The 22,614-nt window shown below is 44.3% G+C and overlaps 1 protein-coding gene across 4 annotated transcripts in view; it reads left to right on the top strand.

The window, feature by feature from the left end:
• REPS2 (RALBP1 associated Eps domain containing 2) overlaps window positions 1-22,614 on the top strand; it is an 856,334-nt gene that overhangs the window by 579,695 nt on the left and 254,025 nt on the right. For all 4 annotated transcript variants that reach the window (XM_085622671.1, XM_085622668.1, XM_085622669.1 and 1 more), the window contains one exon: window positions 7,798-7,875. In XM_085622671.1, coding sequence (XP_085478797.1) covers window positions 7,798-7,875 — 78 coding nt within the window. The remainder of the gene's footprint in view (window positions 1-7,797; window positions 7,876-22,614) is intronic.

Raw genomic sequence — 22,614 nt, 5'->3', positions numbered from 1 at the left:
TGGCTTTGTGGTTTGTCTTTTCTGATTTGACCGTCTGCTCAATGTCCGGGGTCTATTGGCTTCGCCCTGTGGGTTGCTGTCTATTTGGTTCTTCATTTGAGGTCACACTGTGCTTCTCTTTTCATGCCATTTTTCTTGGCGTTTCTCCTGCTGTTCTCTGGTCTCGTATGTCCGGCTGGTGGCAAGCTACCTCTCATCTTGCAGAATAAGGGCAGGGTTATTTGTATCCCGCTGTCGATGCTGCTTTGGGCAAGTCTTCCTCATTACAGTGCTGCATCCCACCTCTTGTTTCCATTGATGTTGTTCTCTCGCCTTGTATAGTCTCGCTTGGTAATATACAGGAATAGCAAGGGACAACCCTTCTCCATCCTGTCCCAACTTCCCTGTCCCAACTGATGGAGTTAGAAAAAGAAAGAAAAATATTTATTGCTAATTCAAAGGAAGAACTTCTTTTTTCTCGCAAATGAGTTGCCTATTTCCTGTCACAAACCAGTACTCACTGGTAGACAAGCTGGGCATGTCATTCTCTTTCGCTACTGCCCTGTGATTGTGTCATTTTGATGATTTCTTTCCTTTCAGTGCAGTATTATGACCAGAACAGTGAATTGTGACTAGCATTATTATCAGGGTATAGCAAAAATATATAGAAATATCTTGTGTGTTGTATTGTTTACCTTGTGGTTCGCAGGGGCCTGCATGGTGGATTTTAATTAGTGCATGTGGAGATAGGTGTTTAGAGTTGTTTACAGTTGACATTCTTTTTTTTTGCTTGTATGGCTTCTGTGAATAGCAGTTAAAAAGAAATTGGGTTTTTATTATTCATTGAAAGGTACATGATTTGCCCGGTTATAATTAACAGGAGGGGCCAGTGAGCATCATCTGTTGAATGGAGCTTTAAATAGATACCCATTGGGTATTAAACTCAACACTGTGGGCCATCCTTTGTTTAGCATATTGAGTCCTGTAAGTTGCGATAGTTGCAATTCTGAAACAACGTTCAGTGATAGTTGTAGGGGCAAATTCAGTGCCAAAACATTTACTTTTATAATACACTTAGGAATACGTATTTTCTTTTTTTGTAAACTGTGTCTCCTTGTACGTAATTTGAATAGTGAAGTAAAGTCTATCTTCCTCCTGGTCTGTTTTTAGCCGCAGTTCTGGTGCGCACATTATTATTTACTGCTGTGTCAGACCTTTGCAGCCTTGTCATATGACCCACAACATTTGATATATAGCTTGTATCTTTTGCAAAATGCCATGTGTTTTGACAATGTCAGATCTATGTTTTTTATTAGCATTGTTGTTATGATAGGGTGTCTCTGTTCTCTGTATATGTGTTTATGTAATGAATGTCCACCGCTGATGTCTTTCCTATACATGAGACATGCAGGGATAGTGATCCCTATAAATTAGTCAATGTGTCTAGCTAAATAGCTACATTTTGCACATTACTCGTCTCAGTGCACTTCCTGATTAAAAACACACGTTCTCACACATGCTAGGGAGAACTTATGACTACAGGGTGCAATGTTCTGTGTGAGAGAAGGGCAGAGGACTGATTGACCCAGGGAGGAACATCTCCAGGGACATTTGGCTTCTTACCTAAACATAGCTTGGGGCTATTCGTGGGCAGTCCTCTTGTGCTAAATGTTGCCATTTGTTGAGGTGTGTGGATTCTGCACCTCATCTCTTGTAAGTACATATTATTAGCTACTACCAATTAAGTATACAAGTGTTTAGTTTCATGATTGCGTATACTTTCTTTGTTTGTTTTTGCCAATATATTTGTGACAACAGTTACCTTTTTGTTACGTATATTCGGTTCTAGGTTGCTATGTAATTAAAGCCTTTAGGATACACATGTATGTTTCTCAGTGTGTGTGCGCTAACCTAAAGGGAGACCGAGGGGGGCTTGCTTCTATTGTGTCAGGTCTCTGAACGATTATCTATCAATATCTGGGCTCTCTCTTCAGGTAAAATATGGGGGAGGGGTCACGGTGCACCGTTGCTTTAACTCCATATTGCTGATGGATACATCTTTGCTTCTTGGTGTCAGACCTTGACTGCATAAGTGGGCAAGGAATGGCTGTTGCTTATGCTTTCCAGCAACAGGCAGCACTGTGACAGTGCACCACGCCTGCAGCAGTTCCCGCTCTGTTTCCCCTATGCCCCATTCTTCGCTGCTGCGTTGCACTTTATACTCCTTGCTGCATTTTATCCCATCGCCTGTCATTCCTCCTCCCAGGGTTCTGTGGAAGAAGGAGCTTACAGTTTTGTACCTAGAGCAGGATGGCAGTTTTTCAGGATTTTTTGTTGCCTTCATCACCCCTGGCTTTGTCAAGATTTTTTCCACGTTGGACTCCATCCAGTGTTCTTCTGTGTTCCTGCTGCATCTCTTGCCTTCCTATTGTGCTTCTGTCCTTTCTGAATCACTGTCTCATGGTCCACGGTCCATCCAAAATCTTTCAGGGAGTCATCTCGATGGCCCTAGGTTTTCTTTGCACTTTTGCTTCAACAGCTGGACTTTGTTTGCCAGCTGGCGTTTCCCACTCTTGGGTTTTTCTTGATGGCATAAGCTTACCGATGCCAATCAAGCATCAGCAGCAAAGTGGCTTCTGGAAGGAGTTGTTCTTTCTTCTGATAGTCACAATCACACTAGGACCACTCACCTTCCAATTTCACATATCCAGCAAAGATCATGTTAAGTTGATTAATTAAACTCAGACAGCATCCGGTAGTTGAAGTAATGTCTTCTTTATTTAAGTACAAGTAAACATGAAGCCCCATCCAACAGTGTCAGGTCTGGGCTATATCTTCTACCAAACTACCACCGTCACATTCCAGCAATAACATTCTAGTGATGGTGTGGCTATAGCAATAGAAATCTAATAAAGAAGACGTTACTTCAACTATCGGATGCTGTTTGCACTTAATTCATCAACTTAACATGATCCATGTTGGACATCAGACTATGGTGTTGGCGGTGTGGGAGTGGGCTGCCATGCCACCGCCTCTCTCCCAGACCTCCAAACCTCACCGCCGGATGCCCTTCCAGATTAACCTTGTGGTTTGGCGGGTGGTCCTAGGCATTTCCATGGGGGTGACAATTAAAAAGGCATCATACTGGTAGCACCCAAAGCCTGTTCCAGCATGGCATGGACTGTGCAGTCCATGCAATGCAGAAAAGGGGGGTGCATGCAGACAGGGGGGCTCACAATGTGCCTGCCTGCATGTATCCCATGGCCCTGAGGCAACTTTTCCTCACCGCCATGAAAACTGTGGCGGTGAGTAAACTCCAAATAAACGCCGCAGCAGCACCTCCAAGCATAATAGAGCCTCTGACCGCCACCGACAGGGATCACGGATCCCTGACCGTTGCGGCAGTCCTATGGTGGTCCGACAGCTGTAGATGTAATATGGTGGTTAGATCGCTGGTGCGGCGGTCTCTGACCACCACTGCATCTCCACCGAGAGTTTGGCGGTCCCATGGACCGCCAAACTCGTAATTAGGCCCTATGTCTTTTGACAAATTGCTGCCTATTTTTATAACATGGAGATTGGTGTTTACTTTTCTTTCTCTGATTGCAAAGTTAGAGGATTTTGGAAAGTGAGCTATCTGACAATTGTGCTGGGGTACAGGCAGTGCGAAAGAAAAGAATGTAGGAAGTTAGTTTTTATCTAACACACATCATTTAAATACTTTAAAAATAACTGCACATATATTTGAAAATATATAAGCAGTTAGGAAAGCACAAACGAAGCACATTTTGTGTAATTGTGAAGTGTGATGGAAACAAAGATTTTAACAGGATCAAAACAAATCAAAACATTTACTTAGTGATATGCAAATGGTAAATATGTTCTGAAAAATGATTTACACTCATTATTGATTATAGGCTGTATAGTTTTAGCAGTAAAACTGCATATTTGTGCACATTTTGTGGCCATTTCTATGGGAAATGTGCAATTAGTAATATATTTGCGACAGTGTGCTCCAAAATGCACCACAGACTACATACCACACCCTTTACCATTCTCTAGCTGAATGGGCCCTGCTTATTTGCTGTACTTGGTCTTTGTGTGACACTTGGATTTTTCACAATTCCTATGAGTTCAGTGATTTAATTTTGAGGCCCGCACCCCCACTCTGAAAATTGTTCCATCACCACTTGCATTATCATTTTGGCAACGGACAACTGAAACCAAGTGTTGCCTTATTGAAGAGGCCAGTAAGGCATTTAGGGGCATATGTATCAAGCCTTATTCCTGTTCGCAAACGGGCCGATTCTCAGAATCGGCTCATTTGCGAACGTGAAAAAGCCTTTTGGGATGCATCATCCCAAAAGGCCATTGCAAAATAGTGAATGTGCAAAATTTGCGATTCCCTATTTTGCAAATGCATTTAAGGAATTGAAAATTGCGATTCCTTAAACGCTATTCTGGAAGCACCCGAAATTAGCGATTTGCCCCTAAGGGATCGCAAATGACCACCAACTACAAGTTGGTGGTAATTTGCGGTTTCCTAGAAAAATGCACTTTTTTGCATTTCTCAAAGTGCCATGTGGCTCAGATACATGCCTTTAGGACATGTATGTGCGCCACATGTGCACACATGCATATTTCAGGGGTGCAACAGGGTGTCCTTTTGACACCCTTGCACCCTTGAAATTGCATTCGCAATTTGCGAGTACCTAATGGGTACTCGCAAATTGCGAATGTCTTCCCATTCATTCCTATGGGGCTCTTGGCCCATAGGAATGAATGGGAAGGTATTCCTTAATTGCGAATCGCAATTTGCGATTCACAATTAAGGAATATGTAGGAATCGCAATTATTATTGCGAAATCTACATACATTTCATTTTGTGAGTCATTTATAGCGATTCGCTAAAATTCGCTATTAAGGACTCGCAAAACGTTTTATTGATACATATGCCCCATAGCCTTTGCCTGAAACCCTCTGTGTCAGCATGAGTCTTGCAGTAGCTACCTAGGCAAAAATAAAGCTGGTGTACATGCACTGTTAGTCTGCATGCCAAAGCTGGCATACTCACACTTCAGCACAGAACTTCTTGTCCCACCCTCCTCCTTTTAGCAAAACCTGCTTCTCGTCTTCAGAGCCCCTCATGGAAAAACTCATATGTGGCCGCAAAGCTCCTTCTGCATGGTACCATGTTGTTCTGGCTGCCGCTCTCTGTGTGAATGGTAATGTAGCAATAGATATTGCTTGCTAAAGAGACATTCTTATTGGGTGTCCACTTATTAATCGAAGGGATGTCACAGGAAATTATGACATAGTGTTATTCCAGTTTGTTACGGGAAGCTAAAAACATACATGTAATGTGGTGGAAGACACACTAATGTCATCACCACATTGACGCATGCCGGCATCCTGATGTCGGTTGCGACCTCATGCATTAAAAAAGAAATGGAGGAAGTCATCTGTGGAAGGCCCCTACTTAGCTCCTTACCACAGGTGCATGTGTTGGTCTTTCTTTGTGAGGCCTCTGGAACTTCAAAGTACAATTATATTGTATTGTATTGTAATTGCATTTATATAGCGGCTACTACCTCTGACGAGGCATCAAAGTACTTTTTCGGCGAATAACACGCTACTCTGAAACCCATAAAGGATTTGTGGTGAATTTGTATAGTGAAATATGAAAGTAATTTGAGTGTTGGATATGTTAGTCAGTTATATGGATTGAGAAGGACAGTGGAGGGATAGAAGAAGGAAAAAGTTTTGCATTTATATAGCGCTTGTTACCCCTGATGGGGTGTTGAAGCGCTTTTTCAGCGAGTAGCACGATATTCCGGAACCCATAAAAGATTAGTGGCGAATTAGTATTGTGAAATATGGTGAACATGTAAGTTTGTGATTTGGATTGAAAAGGATAGTAGAGGAATAGAAGAGGTAAGGATTTAGAACTTCTTTTTTTTGGAGCTCATAGCAGAAGGAAGAGGCTTGGGATGAGTAAAAGGGAGGTGGCGAGGGAAGAGTTTAGAAAGGCTTGTTTTAGGAGATCAGAATAGTAGAAGAGTTAAGAGATGATGCAAGGAGGGGTAGAGTAGGGAAGAGTCAAGACAGGGTTATTTTGGGGATCAGGGTACTGGTATGGGGTTTGGGATGAATGAGAGAGTGGAGTTAGAGGACATATTAATAGAGGTGTAGGGTGAGAAATAGGGTAGTGCATTGAAAAGAGTAGTACAAAGAGGTTTGAGATGAGTCAGAGTTGACGTAGAGCATATATTGAGTGCGGGATAGGGTGAGAAATAGGGTAGTGCATTGGATATGCTGAATTAGAAGAAAAATAATAAATATATAGATCCATGAGTACATGGAAGGTTTAGATGCATAAACTAAGGTAGTATATGTAGATTAAAGATGCATTAACTAAATTCCAGCTTTTAAGTGATGTACTGTAAGTTAATCTTATGTTTTTATTGTAATTCAATAATGAAGCAATTGTAGATAAATAGTTATGATAAAAGATTTACTTATTTATGCAGTCACATATGCATGTTTAAAACAGAATAATGTATCTATCAGTAATATGTATATTTGTTAAGCAGAACTAGTGAATATCTATATTTGTTTTAAACTATTATTCTACACGTTTATACAAAGCAATACACATATATAGGTACATATCTATAGTACAAATAAATGCTTATATGCAGAGGGATATGCTGTATGTTACTGTTTGCGTATGGTGGTTTTGTGGGAAAGAGCCAATTCTTGAGTGGTTTTCTGAAGATAAGGCGGTTATCCGTGGATCTTATGTTTGGGGCTAACGAGTTCCATAGTTTGGCTGCTTAAACAGAGAATGATGTGCCACCCATGTTTTTTTTCTTGTACGTTGGTACACACTACTGGACCTGTTGCTCCTTAAAAAAATACAAAAGCATATAGGTAACCTACTGCACACTGTCCATAGGACATCTGACACTGTATGCTTTAGTAGTTTTTGGGTTGGAGTCCAAAAAGTATGTACATTCATAATGTAGACATCAATATACCATTCCCCCCTCCGGAAAGATTCTGAGGTAGGGTTTGGTACAAACATTCAACCTGCATAAAAATGCAATATGATATCGCCAGCCTCATGTAATCATAATAAAAATAGAAATGTATACATACATAAGAGGGGCTTTGTGTCAGCCCTCTTTTTCCACTGTCATTCATGTTTTGATTCCTCCTGCCACAGCATACAGCGGGTGTGCCCACTTGAGCCATTTGCTCTCTTGCACTATGAGCGACAGCATTGCACCTGATGACATGCACCAAAAAAGGTGTGCCAGGGTCCGTGGGCCAACACTTCGCTTTGCTATTTCTTGTTTCTTTTTATTCTGTATTATTTTTATTTGTTGGTTAAAATATGTCTTCCCTTTTCAGTAATTTAAGGCCATTATAAATGTTCCAAATTAATCAAATGAATCAAATTTTCTTCTGATGTGCTTTAAAACTAAACAGCGCTTCTTTAGCGACTTGCTAGGTAGCACCTTCACTCTTATATTAAAATTATATCTACAATGGTTAATTTTTTAATAGACTCATTTTTTTTTATATTGAAAGCACCGGACCACCACAGTTAAAGAGTGTCTGTTTTTTCTGGCATATTTTTTTAATGAGACATAACATTTCACTGTATCACCAGCTTCTCCAGACCGATTGGGTTTACCAGTGCATGTTTTTAAATGGGGCTGTATGCTGGGTGGGAGTGACAAACTAAAATATCAACTGTGATGTACCAACCGTGGATGCCTTAATATATCAGACATTTCTTTCTGCACTTAGCTTGAAACTGTATGTGAAGATCCGGTCAACGCTGATCCCTTGATTCTCTTTGACGTGGAGACGCCCACTACTGAACAAGTAAGTGACTGTCTTTACTACATACTGTGTGTGTTTATAGCAGTTGCAATGCCGTGTACAAGCGATTGCAAATACAGTTGTATATAAAAGAGTTACATAAAAGTCATATAAGTGTTAAGTGCTACGTAGTGGACAAGTTCCATAGAGGAGCATGAAGCTGAATTATTACCAACGTGAACTCACCATGGAGCATTCACGGAAAACCCAAGGAAGCAATCGAAATACAATTTAGATGAGACACAGTAGGCTTGCATGAGAATTTGAGACGATGCAATGGTTGAAATATGATACTTTTTTTTTCAACGTGAAAGACTTGAAAGGAAAGCTATAGATAAGTGAGCGTGGAAATGTGTTTTATGACAGAAAGTTATTATTAGCTCTATTCTCTCCAATAATAATAATTGTTATAAAAATATGCAAACTTTCCTAAGGTCTTAAAGTACAACTTCTTAAAATGTTTGGTTTCTTGCTAAGGTGTGGTTACGGTTTCTCAATTAAGGAAGCAATAAAAAACCTTTTTAAAACTCGTAAACTATTTTTATGTGGAAGGCAAAACTACAAATCTAAATCTGTGTACCAGAGAAGCCATCAGTAAACATTCATTCTGTTGCCATTATGGAGTTACTCCCTCTATTTTGTAGTCCACTAGTAGCAGAGAATTGGACTTTTTAGTTAGATGCGAAGAGCAATATTTTGTTTTATTACTTCTAGGAATTTTAATTTTGATTCTCTTTTGGCTGCTTGATTTTTGTGATTGGGACTTATAGTCACCTTCGCATTGGTCGACCCCCATAGCAGATATTTGCTGGCAGTCACACTGATTGCACTCCGGGCAATTAAAGCTGCATGGACATACATTGACCATTTGAAGCAGATGTACCCACATTGGCGAACGTCTGCACAGAAACGGTCATGGATGGTCTCAACATGGTGCATTGTATGTCCCGCTCTCTTAAAGTCACTTATAAAATACTGGGCCCGGTAGCATTTTTGAAGAGACACCTTATGCATATTCTAACCAGTGATAGATTTCATCCACCAGATTTCCATGTACAGGCTGTTCCAGGGCTTGTTCACAGAATGGATCACCAAAGCTCCCACAAAATACCTCATTATTATGCACAGGAGTATCGCTTTCCTGTGTTTTTACAAGTGCACAATCTGTCATTGAGCAGATCCTATAACTGCATGATTTCATTAACTAACTGGGATATTCTGGTGTTTGTGCATATGCTGGCTGCTGACGCAAGCTAATGCATGGACCATGCTGTTGGCAGCTACAGGCAGAGCGCTGGTAACTGTTGCAGACCATGAGCATGTCCTTTTTAAGGCTAACGTTTTTTTGATACGTTGCATGACTCGCACAAGTGAGTATCTGTCAGTTTAGTTCTGCCCAGACCATGTGAGAACAGATGTGTGTGCATGCTGGACTTAATTCAACAGTCTACGCAGGGCAGCCCGATGAATGATGCAAGCAGTAAGTAAGTAGCAGTCCTTATCAATGTTTTGAAGGGCTGCCCTTCCATTGGGCATCTTTCTGTTCTACTGAAACCCCAAACTCTTCTTGGCTACGCTGGTTAAGAGGCTAAAGGGAAGGAGAGGCTTTATTCGTACTCTTTGTCATCTGCATGGATACTTGGGTACTTAAGCTGTAGGTCTATGTACTTTTGTTATTATTATTTTTACAACGTTTTTTTAAAGCGCGTAGCTACCCAAATGGATTTCCCAGTGATAAGCCCTTTTTGGTACCTTCCTAAAAGTAGCTCTGAGATACACCAACATAATAGCCAAGTTTTTATTGTTTACGAAAAATGAAAGAGATTGACAGGATCTCAACAACAGTGGAAGCGAGTTACACAGTTTGGGACATAAGTAGGAGAATGCCCGGCCTCCTTGACAGGCTCTCCTCACTTTGGGGACTGTGGAAAAATTAGAGGTCCTGGAGTGTAGGGAGCGGTGTGGCTTACAAGGTGATACCAACAACCTGGGATAGTGTTTGATAGTAGTTTGTGCATATAGCATAGTACTTAAAAATTAATTAGTCTCTCAACAGGTAGCCAGTGGAGCTTGTGCAAAAGCTTAGATGTGGCAGTCAGTCTGGGCGATTTCAAGAGAAGTCTGGTGGCAGCATTTTGGACTGACCACAGTTGCTTGAGTACAGCCTTAGAGACATCCAGATAACGAATATTGGTGTAATCCAGTCTTGAGATGATCAAAGACTGCAGTCGCAATACTCGCTGGGGGCGCGGGGGTTTACACGGGGGGGGGGTTAAAATAAAAAAATTAAAAAAACTTACCTGACCAGGCTCCGCAACGCCTCTGCTCCTGGGCTGGGTCCCGCGTTTGCCGTTTTCCTGCTCCTGAACAGGAACAGGCATGCTCCCTCCCCTCCTGTAAGCCACTCACAACACTGCAGTGGCAGCGTTGTGATTTGTGCGGACAGCGCCCAGCCGGGCGCCTGTAGGGAGGCCATTTTCTCCATGTAGGCCCCAGAGAGCCAGCCAAACAGTCAGGACCCACAACAGTAGGCAAGCCACTCCTCCCTGACCCACCTACCTTCCCGCCCCCAACAAGGTATACCCTTCCTTCTGCTTCCTCGCATTGCCTCAGGCCACAAATGGGGTCCCCAGAGATGGGGCTGGTTACCCACAAGCAAAATCTCAGTCTTGTCTCCGTTTAGTTTACTTTGTCAGAGCAGCCATTTGTTTTCTTCTGATTTATTTTTCCTGCTCCTCTTGCAATAGGAGACACACTTGTTCTGTGGTTTCTTTTCACTCTTTAGGAGTCTCCTAGCTGTCTCTTTTCATGAGAACCTGAGTTTTGGGGTGGTGCATTGGCTGACCCCTTTACTATTACTAGGTTGTTCCCTACAGATTTATTTTAGAAAGAACGTTATTTATTCAATTTTTATAACAAATACAGTGTGAATGGGCAACATAAAATCAATACATATGTTTTCCATTTAGAGATGTCAGAGACACATGGCATTATTAACATTTGTTTGTGTGTTTACAGGTTCTGTATTCGTATTCTTGCACAATTAACTTATTCCATATAGGCACAGTTTCAGCTGTACTCAGGTATAACTCAGGCTATGAAATTTGACTCACTGTCACTTGTGTTAGTTTCGCTATCCATGTCTACATCCTCCATTGGATTGAGTAGTTCCCTACACAGTTCTCTCCATTCACTAACATCTTCCTCTAACTTTTTATCCTTTCTACACGTCTTCATGTGTATCTCTTCTGCCAAGGACCATTCCCGAACATCTCTCAACCAGCTTTCTATTGTTGGAGCGCGATTACTCATCCATACTATGGCTACCCTTTGTCGGGCCAACACAATGACCAGCTGCAGCAATTTATATGCCATTTTTTTCTTTTTAGGTCTCGGAACCTATCCCAGCAGACAATGTAAAGGACAAACTACGATTTGTATACCAATACCCGCATGCACTCTCTCACCTACCAGTTCACAGTACACATATACCTCTGCACACTCCCACGCCAAATGCATTAAACCTGCTTGCACCTCGTTACACCTGGGGCACACATGGGTGTGGCTAGGGTCAATGCAGCCTAACTGGAGTCATATGTAACAGCTGTATAAAATTGTAATGTATGAGTTTTAGACGTGTGTTACAGGATAGTGCCTGTCTTAAGGAGCAGGCCCCCTTCCATGTCCCATCTGTTAGGGGAGCCTGCATATCTTCATCCCACACTGCCCGTGCCTTAAGGGGAAGGGTCATTGTGTCCGCCCTCATGGCCCTGTACAGTAACGACACAAAGTGCCACCCACTCCCACATGTGAGCAATATATCCAGCATTTCAGTTACTTCCGGGGCTTGTGGATACGTAGGCCAGGTCACTTTAAAGAGTTCCATTAGACCCGTATATTGCAGGTATTGCCATTCTCTAGCCCAAACTTTTCACAAGCTGTCAAAGTTATCGTTTATATACAGACCTGCCAGTATCTGGCATCCACCCTCTCTCCACGCCTGATATGATGTGTTTTCAAGCATTTTTTGTACTGGAGCCAGGATCCAAAGGTCCTATTCCCGATGAAATGGCACATGTTTAAGCACACGCTCCACGTACCTCTGCCAAATGTACGCTGTATGCTTAACAATATATGGAAGATCCGCAGAGGCTCCAGCACAATCCATCAAGATTGCAGGCAGACTTTCCTTCTGCACCCGCCCGTTTATCAACCTTTTCTCCCACTTATCACCCTCGTCCATCTATCTCGCTGCATGTTGTAGCTGCACAGCATAGTAATATAACTCTAGACAGGGTGCCTAGAGGCCTCCCTTTTCGTAACTCTGTGATAGGGTCTGCAGAGCCAACCTACTGTGCTCCCTTGCCCAATATAATGAAACCAGCAGTGAGTTTATTGTTTGAAAATCGTCATAGGTATGTTGCCTAGTTAGTTTTGTAGGGCATAGAGATACCGGGGCAGTACCACCATTTTTTCCACGGCTATCCTTCCCATTAGGGACAAAAAGCGTGTTCCAAAATGCCACAGAGCGCTTTAGGGATTCTATCACCTTATTGATATTTAGGTTTAGGACTTGTGCCTCCCGTGTGCTACTTGCATGCCCAAATATCTGAAATGAGTAATTTCCCAGTGCAATCCGAGGCACGTTATATCCTCTGGATTTCTCTCTACCTGCCCTGCCAGTGGAAATATTTATGATTTATTCCTATTAAGCCGCAGCCCTGAACAGGTAGCAAACACTTCTAGGAGCTGTAGAAGGTGGGGAACAGCTATGCGGGGAGATGTGACATAAAACAGCGCACCATCTGCGTAAAGAGATACCAGATGGGTATCATTTCCTATATGTATTCCCCATGGTAAAAGATCTCTCCTGACACTCACCACCATAGGCTCAATGGCCAGGGCAAATAACAATGGTGATGGGGGCATCCTTGACAGGTGCCACGTTCCAGCACCCATTTGACTGACCTGCTCTTTCCCAGCTGTACCCGGACACTGGGCTCCATATAAAGGATGTGTATCCATCTACGAACCCCATCACTCTCAGTACTTCCTGAAGGTATCCCCAATCCACCATATCAAACGCTTTTTCGAGGTCTATGGATACCAGTGCCTTCTCCTCCGTATTGTCTTGCGTCTCTTTTATAATATGAACACAACTTCGAATATTCATAGTTGTGCCGCGACCCGGAATGAGCCCGCAATGGTCATCGTGAGCAAGGTTGGCCATATGTGGATGCAGCCATTTGGTTAACATTTTGCATACAATTTTGACATTGGTATTTTTCATTGTAAGCGGCCGGATGCCGCAGGATCCTTCTCATCCCCACCTGGCTTTAGGAGCTTACAAATGTCTCCTTTACGCATGGACGGAGGTAATATTCCCCTCTCGTAGGCTTCACTAATAGTCTGAAGGAGAGGTTGCACCAGCTTCATCTGTTAAGTCAGATAAAATTCAATTGTGAATCCATCCCCCCCAGGGGCTTTAGCTTTTGGTATTTCTTCTAAAGCCTCTAGTATCTCCTTTGCTGTTAGTTGCTTCTCTAGTTCTGTCTGAGCTTCAATGGTGAGCTTCCGCATTTGGAGCTCCTCCAGGAATGGTGTATAACATTCCGGTCTTACAGCTGGATCCGCCGTGTACACCTTCTGTAGATTTTGGCGGCATTGTTCCAGTATTTCAGCTCTAGCATACACCAAGTCTCCTGCCGCAGTCCGTAAGCACGCAATAGTAGTGGGTGCTTGTTCCCTACGCAAAATCCAAGCCAATAGTCGGCCAGACTTGTCCCCCTCTGCATGCAGTCACTGCTTGTACAGAGTAAGAGTATACTTAGCCAGTCTGTCCCAGGTGTCAGTTAACTGCTCACGTAACGTTCGTTCCCGACTTTGCACCTCAACCTGTCCATAGAAACCTGTCCGAAGAGTGGCTAGTGCATCTTCGTTATCCTGTAACTCACGTTGTAGCTGTCTTCACACTCCGTATGTTAGGCCCATCCCCGCTCCTCGGATCACTGCCTTCATTGTTTCCCATTCCAAACCTCGACTGCCCGTGTTATTCCAATTGTGAGTCATGTATTCACCGAGTTAGCCAGAGAGAGATTCCCTGCCCTCCTGATCTTCTAGGAAATCGTACGGCATCCGCCAATAATGAGGTCCCTACTCTGATATTCTACTGTATTGCACAGCTGACCGGGGCATGGTTCCACAAGAATCGAGCCAAGTGGGTTATTTCAGTTGCCAAAAACGTGGGTTTCTCAGTCCTTAAGATTCTATCCAGTCTACTGTAGGTATTATGAGTAGGTGTAAAGCATGTGAATACTCTCTGTGCCGGGTGCTGCATCTGCCATACGTTGCTTAAGCCCAGGTTCCCAATCACAGTCTGCAATTGCCTAGTTATGCGTGGCTTAGTGCCCGTTCTACGGGGGAGCCGGTCCAAATCAGGTTGAAAGACACAATTAAAATCTCCCAGCCACACGAGCGGGATATCCAGCTCCGTCATATTCAGATCCTGCAATGTTGAGGAAAAGGCTGGTTCATCTGTGTTCGGTGCGTAAGTGTTTAAAACCGCAATGTCTCTGCCGTCAAGTTTTCCTCTCTGTATGACATATCGGCCTTTCACATCAGCCTCCATATACTGTAGTGTAAATTGGGTACCCGTGGCCACCCATATCAAGGTTCCTCTGGCATAAGTGGAATAAGAGGAATGAAATAACTGCCTCCTCCACTTTTTCGCTACTCTCTCAGCCCCTGGATCGTCTAAATGTGTTTCTTGCAGACTTGCAACCATTATTTTATGCCTTTTAATGAAGGAGAGGACTCTATGACGTTTCGTGCATGTGCCTAGCCCCCTGACGTTCCAGCTAAGAAACCTTACCTCCCGTGCCATTATGTACCTTTAACTTTCTCTGCTCATGTGTGACACTGTAATCACTAGTCTGGTGTCCCATCTCAACCACTGAATTAACATAACCTAAAACAGTCCATAAACAAGGACCTGAACCGAACTCCCCCCCCCCACCCACGGATAATACTCTGCAGACATCTAAGTCGATACTGCCCACCACTTGCTCATGCCAGGATGTGCACATCATCCCATTTTGCACAACCTGGGCAACACACGTTACACCCACAGCCCGCCCATCCACTTTGTTTAAGCTATCAAACTTTAAATTCCATGCAGTCTGGCCATACCCCTCTCCAGCATGCATACCAAACAATGTCACATTACCTCATTTTGCTGAATATTAACAACGTATGCTAATGCAGTTTACCATTGCAGCGGCTAGAGTCTATCCTCTAAACCCCACCATGTTCAGAGGTTTCTTCCATCAATGTTTCTGGGACAGTTTCTATCCTCAGGCCCAGTGCCTGTGTCTTTGGGTCCAACTCTGCAGGAGCATCCAGCTGTGGAGTACCCCAAGCACCAGGAGCCCCAGTGACATCTAGCTGTAACAAACCATCATACCCCATTGCAATCCTGTGTTCAGACTGTTCAGCTGGTTCCTGCGTTCTCCTTTTCTCTGTTCGCTGACGAGGATTTTTGCTCGGACGAGACTATCATCCTTGCGGCTCTCTAGGTGGGAGGCCCTCCCCCTGCATCTCCAACCACTCCCATATCTCCTGTGGTGAGTTGAAAAAATTTGCTCTTCCCCGGGATAAAACCTTCAATTTGGCTGGATACAGCAACATGTACTGTAACTTTAACTCCTGTAACTTGCGCTTGATTCCCAGATAGGATTTCCGAAGTTCCTGACTTTATTATTTTCATAATGCAAGTTCTGGTGCTCCCTCGCCGCTCGTAAAATGCAGTCCCTATCTCAATAGTTGAGTACCTTAGCTATCAGTGTTCGAGGTTGAGCTCCAGGAGGTAGGGGTGGCACCAATTCCCTATGGGCCCTCTCAATCGCAAACAGGGGAGACAAACCGGTGGGCCGGAGTTGCGTACGGATCCACTGTTCTAAGAATTGTTCAGCCGCTCTTTGTTCTGCTTTCTCAGGAATTCCTAGCACATGGATGTTGCTCTGCCTGGCTCTTCCCTCTGCATCCTCAGCGCGCCACTCCAGTGCCTGTTTGGTCATAGTCATCTGCCCATCCTGCTGCTTGAGTGTCACCGCATCCCCTAGCAACTCTACTATATGAGCTTCCGCAGTCGTTACCTTATCCACCACTTACCGGAAATCGGCCCGCAGCAGGTTGACATCAATGGAGATAGTCTCAATGCGGTCCTCCAACAGTTTTCTAGACCCCTGAATGGCAGCCAGAAGATCAGCTCTGGAAGGCTCGGGATCCCCGTGAACAAAGACTGATAAGTATCCCTCTTGACCTCTATTTCTTTTACTTAACAATTAATTTCGTGTGGGTTCACATGAAAAAGAGACAATCAATTGTATTTGGGCATTTCAACTCATATATTTATTTTTTGTTTTTTATATAAATTATTTTTATGATATTTCCTTGCTCATATACATTCTTTTATTTACATACATTATTTACAAATGTCATCTTATTCCTAAACACGCCTTGTACAATGATATATTCAATTACTGTGCTTATTTCATATTCTCAACAATATACTTGAAGATATAAGCTAATACTCATTATAAAAAAAAAAAAAACCTCTCTCCTGTAATTTGAGAGAAATCCCCACAGCAATCACTCCTCTGTTCATACCACATGCATTTCACTATCATACAACACATTCACACTCCACCCCAGATGTGCACCATCGATGTTGCTGGACTAGCCAGAGCTGGGCTAATTACTCAACCCTTAGATTATGGTGCCAATTACTAGGGTGTGACACTCTGTCTTGGTCGACGCACGTTTCGGTGGATCTAATTTCTTTTCTTGCCACCTTCTTCAGGACCTTTTTGTTTGCGAGTTTATCGCGGGCAAAGATGAGGGGATTAGTGTTCTGTAAGACAATTGGAAAATATCAGCGATTAATTTCATACATTTATGTGTCCCACAGGAGAATGCTGGCTTCATTCTCCAAAAGCTACAATTAAAAACCAAGAATTTCCACTTCTGTCAAGCTTGCTAGCGTGCCTGTGGCTATATAGCTCTCTACTAGATTGAAAGTAGTATGTAGTGAGAGATCAAAGAGTAGAAAGATTAGATACAAGTGATGTATACTGTAGGTAAACGTCATTTTAAACAAGGAGTAATTTATCTCTCTCTGTGGACCTGTATCCTCTATTACAAGTCTTACTGTGGTCTCCATAATCTATTGTGCACAGTCATGAAAAAATAACGGATTCAGAACTACCTGTATTCTAGTATTGCGCACGTAGTGAGAGTTTTCCCCACAGTCGATGTTGCTGATGACGTTCTTTTCCTTTTTGCAATGTAATCAATACTGCAATAAGATATTATGTGATTATTATTCCATGTTCTACTATTTCTATAGACCATCTCCATTCAACTTGTGAGTATTTAAACTATTTTGTAAATACCTTAATAAGACCGTATTGCGATCCTAAGAGTCAGTTGCACATTTCCTCATGTGTTTATTTGGTTCATATACTCGGGTTTACTTTTTCCAAGCCTTTCATGTAGTGCTGATGGCTCACTAGCCCCTAGGGGCTGCTCATGGAGCTGTGAAAATCTGGTTAGGGTTTAGATAAGGATAGTTAGCAATTTTAGGTCTTGTTATTATGCATGCTTCGTAATTATGGTTTTCTTGCGATTACCTCTACAGGCGTTTTCTAAGGAACAGCGTGGTATTGGTCTATTCCGTTTGTTCTTTTAGCCGCGTAGTACGGTGACCGGATTGACTGATATCTATCTTCTTTAGTGCTCTAGTAGATAACAGGATATTTTTAGTATATACATACTGATGGACTATAGCACATATTCACATGACCGCTAATACCTTTTACATATTTTTTATCATTTTAGTCCCCTCTCGATTTTTATTGAGGTCCCCATAAATATTCTTATCCCACTAATATCTGCCACTCTTGTGCGTTTGCTTAGGGCTTGCCGCTATAAAATAATAATAAACCCTGCGTACTTTACTGGATATTAGTTCCCTACACTAAAAATTTGTTAGTACATGTAAGGAAGTTAACTGGAATACTCAGTCAGCAAAAGCGAACTTAAATCTACCTAACTCTCAGGAGTACTAGACTTATATTCTTTCTGACTCGGTGCCTTACCTGTCGGCTATTTCATAATCTCCTTCAGCAACTCGCATCGCGGACTTCGGCCTCCAGTGTGGTGGCAGTAAAATTCTTCCCTTTTAAAGCGGTGCAGGATTTCTAATTTCCGGCAGCTGTGATGTAAAATCACATGTTCTCCTGCGCGCCAACATGCGCCCCGCCCCAAATGCCTTCGTTACTATCGGTTCCATCTTGAAAGGGTAATCACTGGGCTAGCTTACGTGGAATGAATCATTTATTATGCCCGTTTAGCCATTGAGATTATCTCCGAAAATTCCGGGGATTTGTCATCCAGTTTCTAAGATGTTGCCGCACCGTAGGCTGGCAAATAATATATAATGGGAATGGTAATCTGTTGTTAGCAAAACTCCGCCGCCATTTTAGATTGGGTCATACTCTGTTTTATAGCAGCCAAATCGGTTCCATCTTCAAAGGGTAATCTCCGAGCTTGCTTAGATGGAATGAGTCATTTATTATGCCCGTTTTGCCATTGGGATTATCTATGAAATCTCCGGGGATTAGTCATCCAGTTTATAAGATGTTATCCCACCAGTGGTTGGCAAATGATGTATCCTGGGGATGGTAGTCTGTTGTTAGCAAACTCCGCCGCCATTTTGAATTGGGTCATACGCAGTTATATAGCAGCCAAGTCTCTTTGATCGTGCTATTGCCCCAGACAGTTATTCTCTAATTGGTGTTGGTCAAACATATTTGGGTCCAATGGATAGTGTTTCATGTTACTAACGATATATTCTCGCAATACGACACCATATTTTGAAATCGGGTCATGTGTAACTATTCGGGATCCCCTTCTTCATCTGGACCCGCACCCCCAGTTTGCCTAGTCAGACCCTGCAGGGGTTGCCTCGGGTTTGTGTATTGGGTGATTGTATTGGCACCTGCCACTTTCTGCACCTTATCTTTCACCATGGTGCTCCCTTTGCCAGCAGGAGTCCACTTGCGGCGTATGTAGAGACGGGTAGCTTTGGCTCTACTCCCTCCGTCCTGGCCAGGCAATAACCTAGTCCAAATCTAGGGTCAAGGCAAGTGCTGCCACCAATACTCCCTTGCACTGTATTTTTACACAAGGTTGCCTAGTGGGCCCCTCACTGAGGCATGTGGTTGTTCCCCAGCTTCCCCCTTGTTGCAGTGAGGGTAACTGCCTCGGCGTATCTCCTCACTGAGATCCAGATTCTCGGAATATACAGCTAATCCATCATCAGTCACCATCCAGGGGGGATCAGCAGGATACTCTGCTCCACTTTTGGGGATGCCACGTCACCGCGTCCCGCACAGGCCTCCTTGGAGCAATAGTCTCGTCGCCCTGCTAGGCTGCACTCACCGACCACCATCACAAGTCAGTCGTGGGGCGCTCCAGGCCTCATCGAGCATTCCACCTCCAGTCTTGACACAAACGGGGGGCCAGTTCCAAGTCAGGCCGACACTGGGCCCCAAGATAATGTCACCCCACGAGCCTTCTAATACTCCGCCCCTACTAAAGCGGGTGAAATTCTGCTCCCACTGCTTGGACCTTGTCAGTGGCTCCCAGAGCCCGGGTCACTCTAGATTATTTATTACAGCAGCCAATTAGTCCTCTCCTACTCCTACAGCAAGGGATCTCCAAACACCATCCACTATTCTCCTTAGAGGGTCCCCCTAATTTAGTGCAGCACGTGACTCCAATGCACAATCCTACTATCAGACCATCAGCATTGTCATTTATTTCCCCCCAAACAGAGAGGCAAAACAAGGACCACCTACTTCACACGCTGCCGGGAGCCTCGCCTCATGTGCTGCAGCGCCACTCAGCTGGGTCTCGCCTTCCCCCGCCCCGCTGACTCTAGTAGGCCACCAGGGTGCCCGGGCTCCAAGAGCAGCGCTCCACAGCTGCCACCACACTTCCACTTGCACTGCACCGATGTAAGGCCCCGCTGCGTCCCTCACTCACCGGGGGCCCCAAGGTGAGCCTCATGCATCATTCCAGTGGCTCAAGTGTGGGGCGGCTGAACGCCTCAGCAGGTTTCCCAGTGCATCCCCCTATGATGAGAGTACCCCGCCGTGGTATCCTCCAGTGCGGCCGGGCCAGCTCGTTGTTCCTGCTGTCTTCAGTCCCTGATAACCGCTGCAGGAAAAGGTGGGTGCAAGGCCTCACTGCGTCACCCTCCATGGCCGGCGCCTCACTGTCATGTGGCGGGGACGGCTCATTGGTGAGGGCCACTCCTCCGGGAGAGCTCCAGGCTCCTCCCCGTGCAGGCCCAGCAAGGGCCCCCATCGCCAATCTGGATACACCGCGCCGGGGTGACACCTCCGTTCCGCAAGGATGGGCCGCAAATGCAGGCCTCCCGTTCAGAAATGTTCTGGGCTCCTTCCCTGAAAAGGCCCAGACGAGGCCTCTGGTGCTGACGTTGACACGTCGGTCGCAAGGGACACCCCAGCCCCGATGACCTCCGTCCATCATCTCCTTGTGTTTGCTTTGTTTACCCTAAGTTGGCAGGGTATGCCCAGACGTGGGTCCCTTGCTCACTGTGCCACTGGATTCAAGCTAGCCTGACTGATGAGGGTCCCAGGATACTTGTTTCCGGTCCAGGGAAGACATGGCTTGGCAGTTCGGTCTGGACTGGTCCCATGAGGCACAGGGTCAAGACTGATTTGCATATAGCTGTGTCTGACCTGGGGTGGCAAAGTGAGCTAAAGAACGATGATGGATTCAACCCAGATCAGTGACTGGGGGTGAGTGTTTGCAATGTTCAGCACTCCGTCCATCATCTCCTTGTGTTTGCTCCTCCACAGGGTCCCAGGAGGCTCCGCCACAATTTTGGGGCGCTAATAAGGTAAGAGCTGCAGGATATTTAAGGATTACAATGTGGGCAGGCCGGGAGCTCTGGGGCTTATGTCCTGTAGGCCATGTTACTTGGCCACGCCCCCCTTCCATCCAGATTATTAGTAATTTATGGCATGTCCTTAAAATCATTGGATTTCCATGGATTTCTAAGCCTTTTCTGGGTGCATCCAGACAATTCTTGGGGTCTTCCCTTCTCCTCTTGATACTCAAATGGCAGAAGACAGGTGGCAATGACCCTCTTCCCTTGCTTGAGCGCACACTTTCTTTCCACTTGTTGATGGTTATGGGGCACAATTACAGGTGTTTTGCTTTTTATAAAAAAAACACTTGGCTTTCCATCAGAGACTGCCTCATGGACTGGGACATTTCTTTCTCTATTAAAGCATAGAAGGGATCCTTGGCTGTACAGAATGGAGCTTGATGTCGAGTTGCTCCTTGTTAGACTTGGCAACTTTTGGCGTATTTCCCCTGAGATTTTGGGTTCTGCCCTCCCGGTTTTTACTCTGTTTTTGCTGCCGTAGTGTTTCTGTGCACTTTTCTCATTGCTGATCAGTGGTAAAGTGCAAGTGCTCCTGTGGTAAATTGTATTATGGATTGGTGTTTCCATGATTGGATATTTGACTTACTTGTTAGTCCCTAGTAAAGTGCACTGTGTGTGCCAGGGCTTGTAAATCAAATGCTACTAGTGGGCCTGCAGCACTGATTGTGCCACCCATGTGAGTAGCCCTAAAAAGGCAACTCAGACCTGCCATTGCAGAGTCTGCACTCAGTTTGTAACTGCCATGTCGACTTGACAAGTGCACCCACTTGCCAGGCTCTACACCTTCCCTTTTCTACATGTTAGTCACCCTTAAAGTAGGCTCAAGGTACCCCTGTGGGCAGGGTGCAGTGCATTTGAAAGGTAGGACATGCCCTGGTGTGGGCGGCATGCCATGATAGTGAATTACAGCCCATTTCGTTTTTCACTATTGCAAGGCTACCTGTTCCCCATAGGACAGAATGGGAAGTTTGTTTATAACATCTTATAAACATAACTGGCCCTGGTAACTAGGTGGAAAAATAAAGCTTAGTATGCCTGAACTCAGAATCTAAAGATGCATCTTTTAGTGAAGGTGATTTTTACATTCTGTGTTTGAAAATACCACTTTTAGAAAGTAGGTATTTTCTTGCTCAGTCTTACCGTGTGTCTCTGCCTGAATGTGGATTGCCTGTCTGGGTTTTCGATGACAGAATCCTTGGGAGCAGGAGGGCTCCAGATAGTCTAGGTAGTGTCAGGAAAGGGCTGAATAGACCTGGGCTGCAATAGGGGAATTGGGAGGAGATTTCCTTGCACCTTAAAGGGTCTGACAATGCTGTCTCCACCTCCTGCCAGGAAATCACACCAGAGAAAGCAGAACTGGTTCTAGCTGGGCACAGACACTCTCTGCATAAGAGATCAAAGGAATTTGGGATATAAATTTTGGGGCCCAGACCCCTGAACTTTAGAGCTCTTTTGGATCAAGAAGACTGCCAAGAAGAAGAGCTGGAGAAGCTGTGAGGAGGACCTACCACTTTGCTGTGTGCTTTGCTGTGTTGGCCTGCAGTGGCTGCTTCTGTCTCGGGCAGTGAAAGGACTGGACTGAACTTTCTGTAATCTGCTTTGTGAGTTTCTCCAAGGGCTTGAGGTAGAGCTTGCCACCTGTTCAAGAAGTCTCAGGAACAACAAAGACTTCAAGCTCTTCTGCCCGCAGTACTGGGGAC

The sequence above is a fragment of the Triturus cristatus genome, chromosome 8 (genome assembly GCF_964204655.1).
Source record: "Triturus cristatus chromosome 8, aTriCri1.1, whole genome shotgun sequence".
Lineage (NCBI taxonomy): Eukaryota > Metazoa > Chordata > Amphibia > Caudata > Salamandridae > Triturus > Triturus cristatus.
The sequence above is the reverse complement of the archived record's forward strand: the minus strand, read 5'-3'. Positions and strand labels throughout refer to the sequence as shown.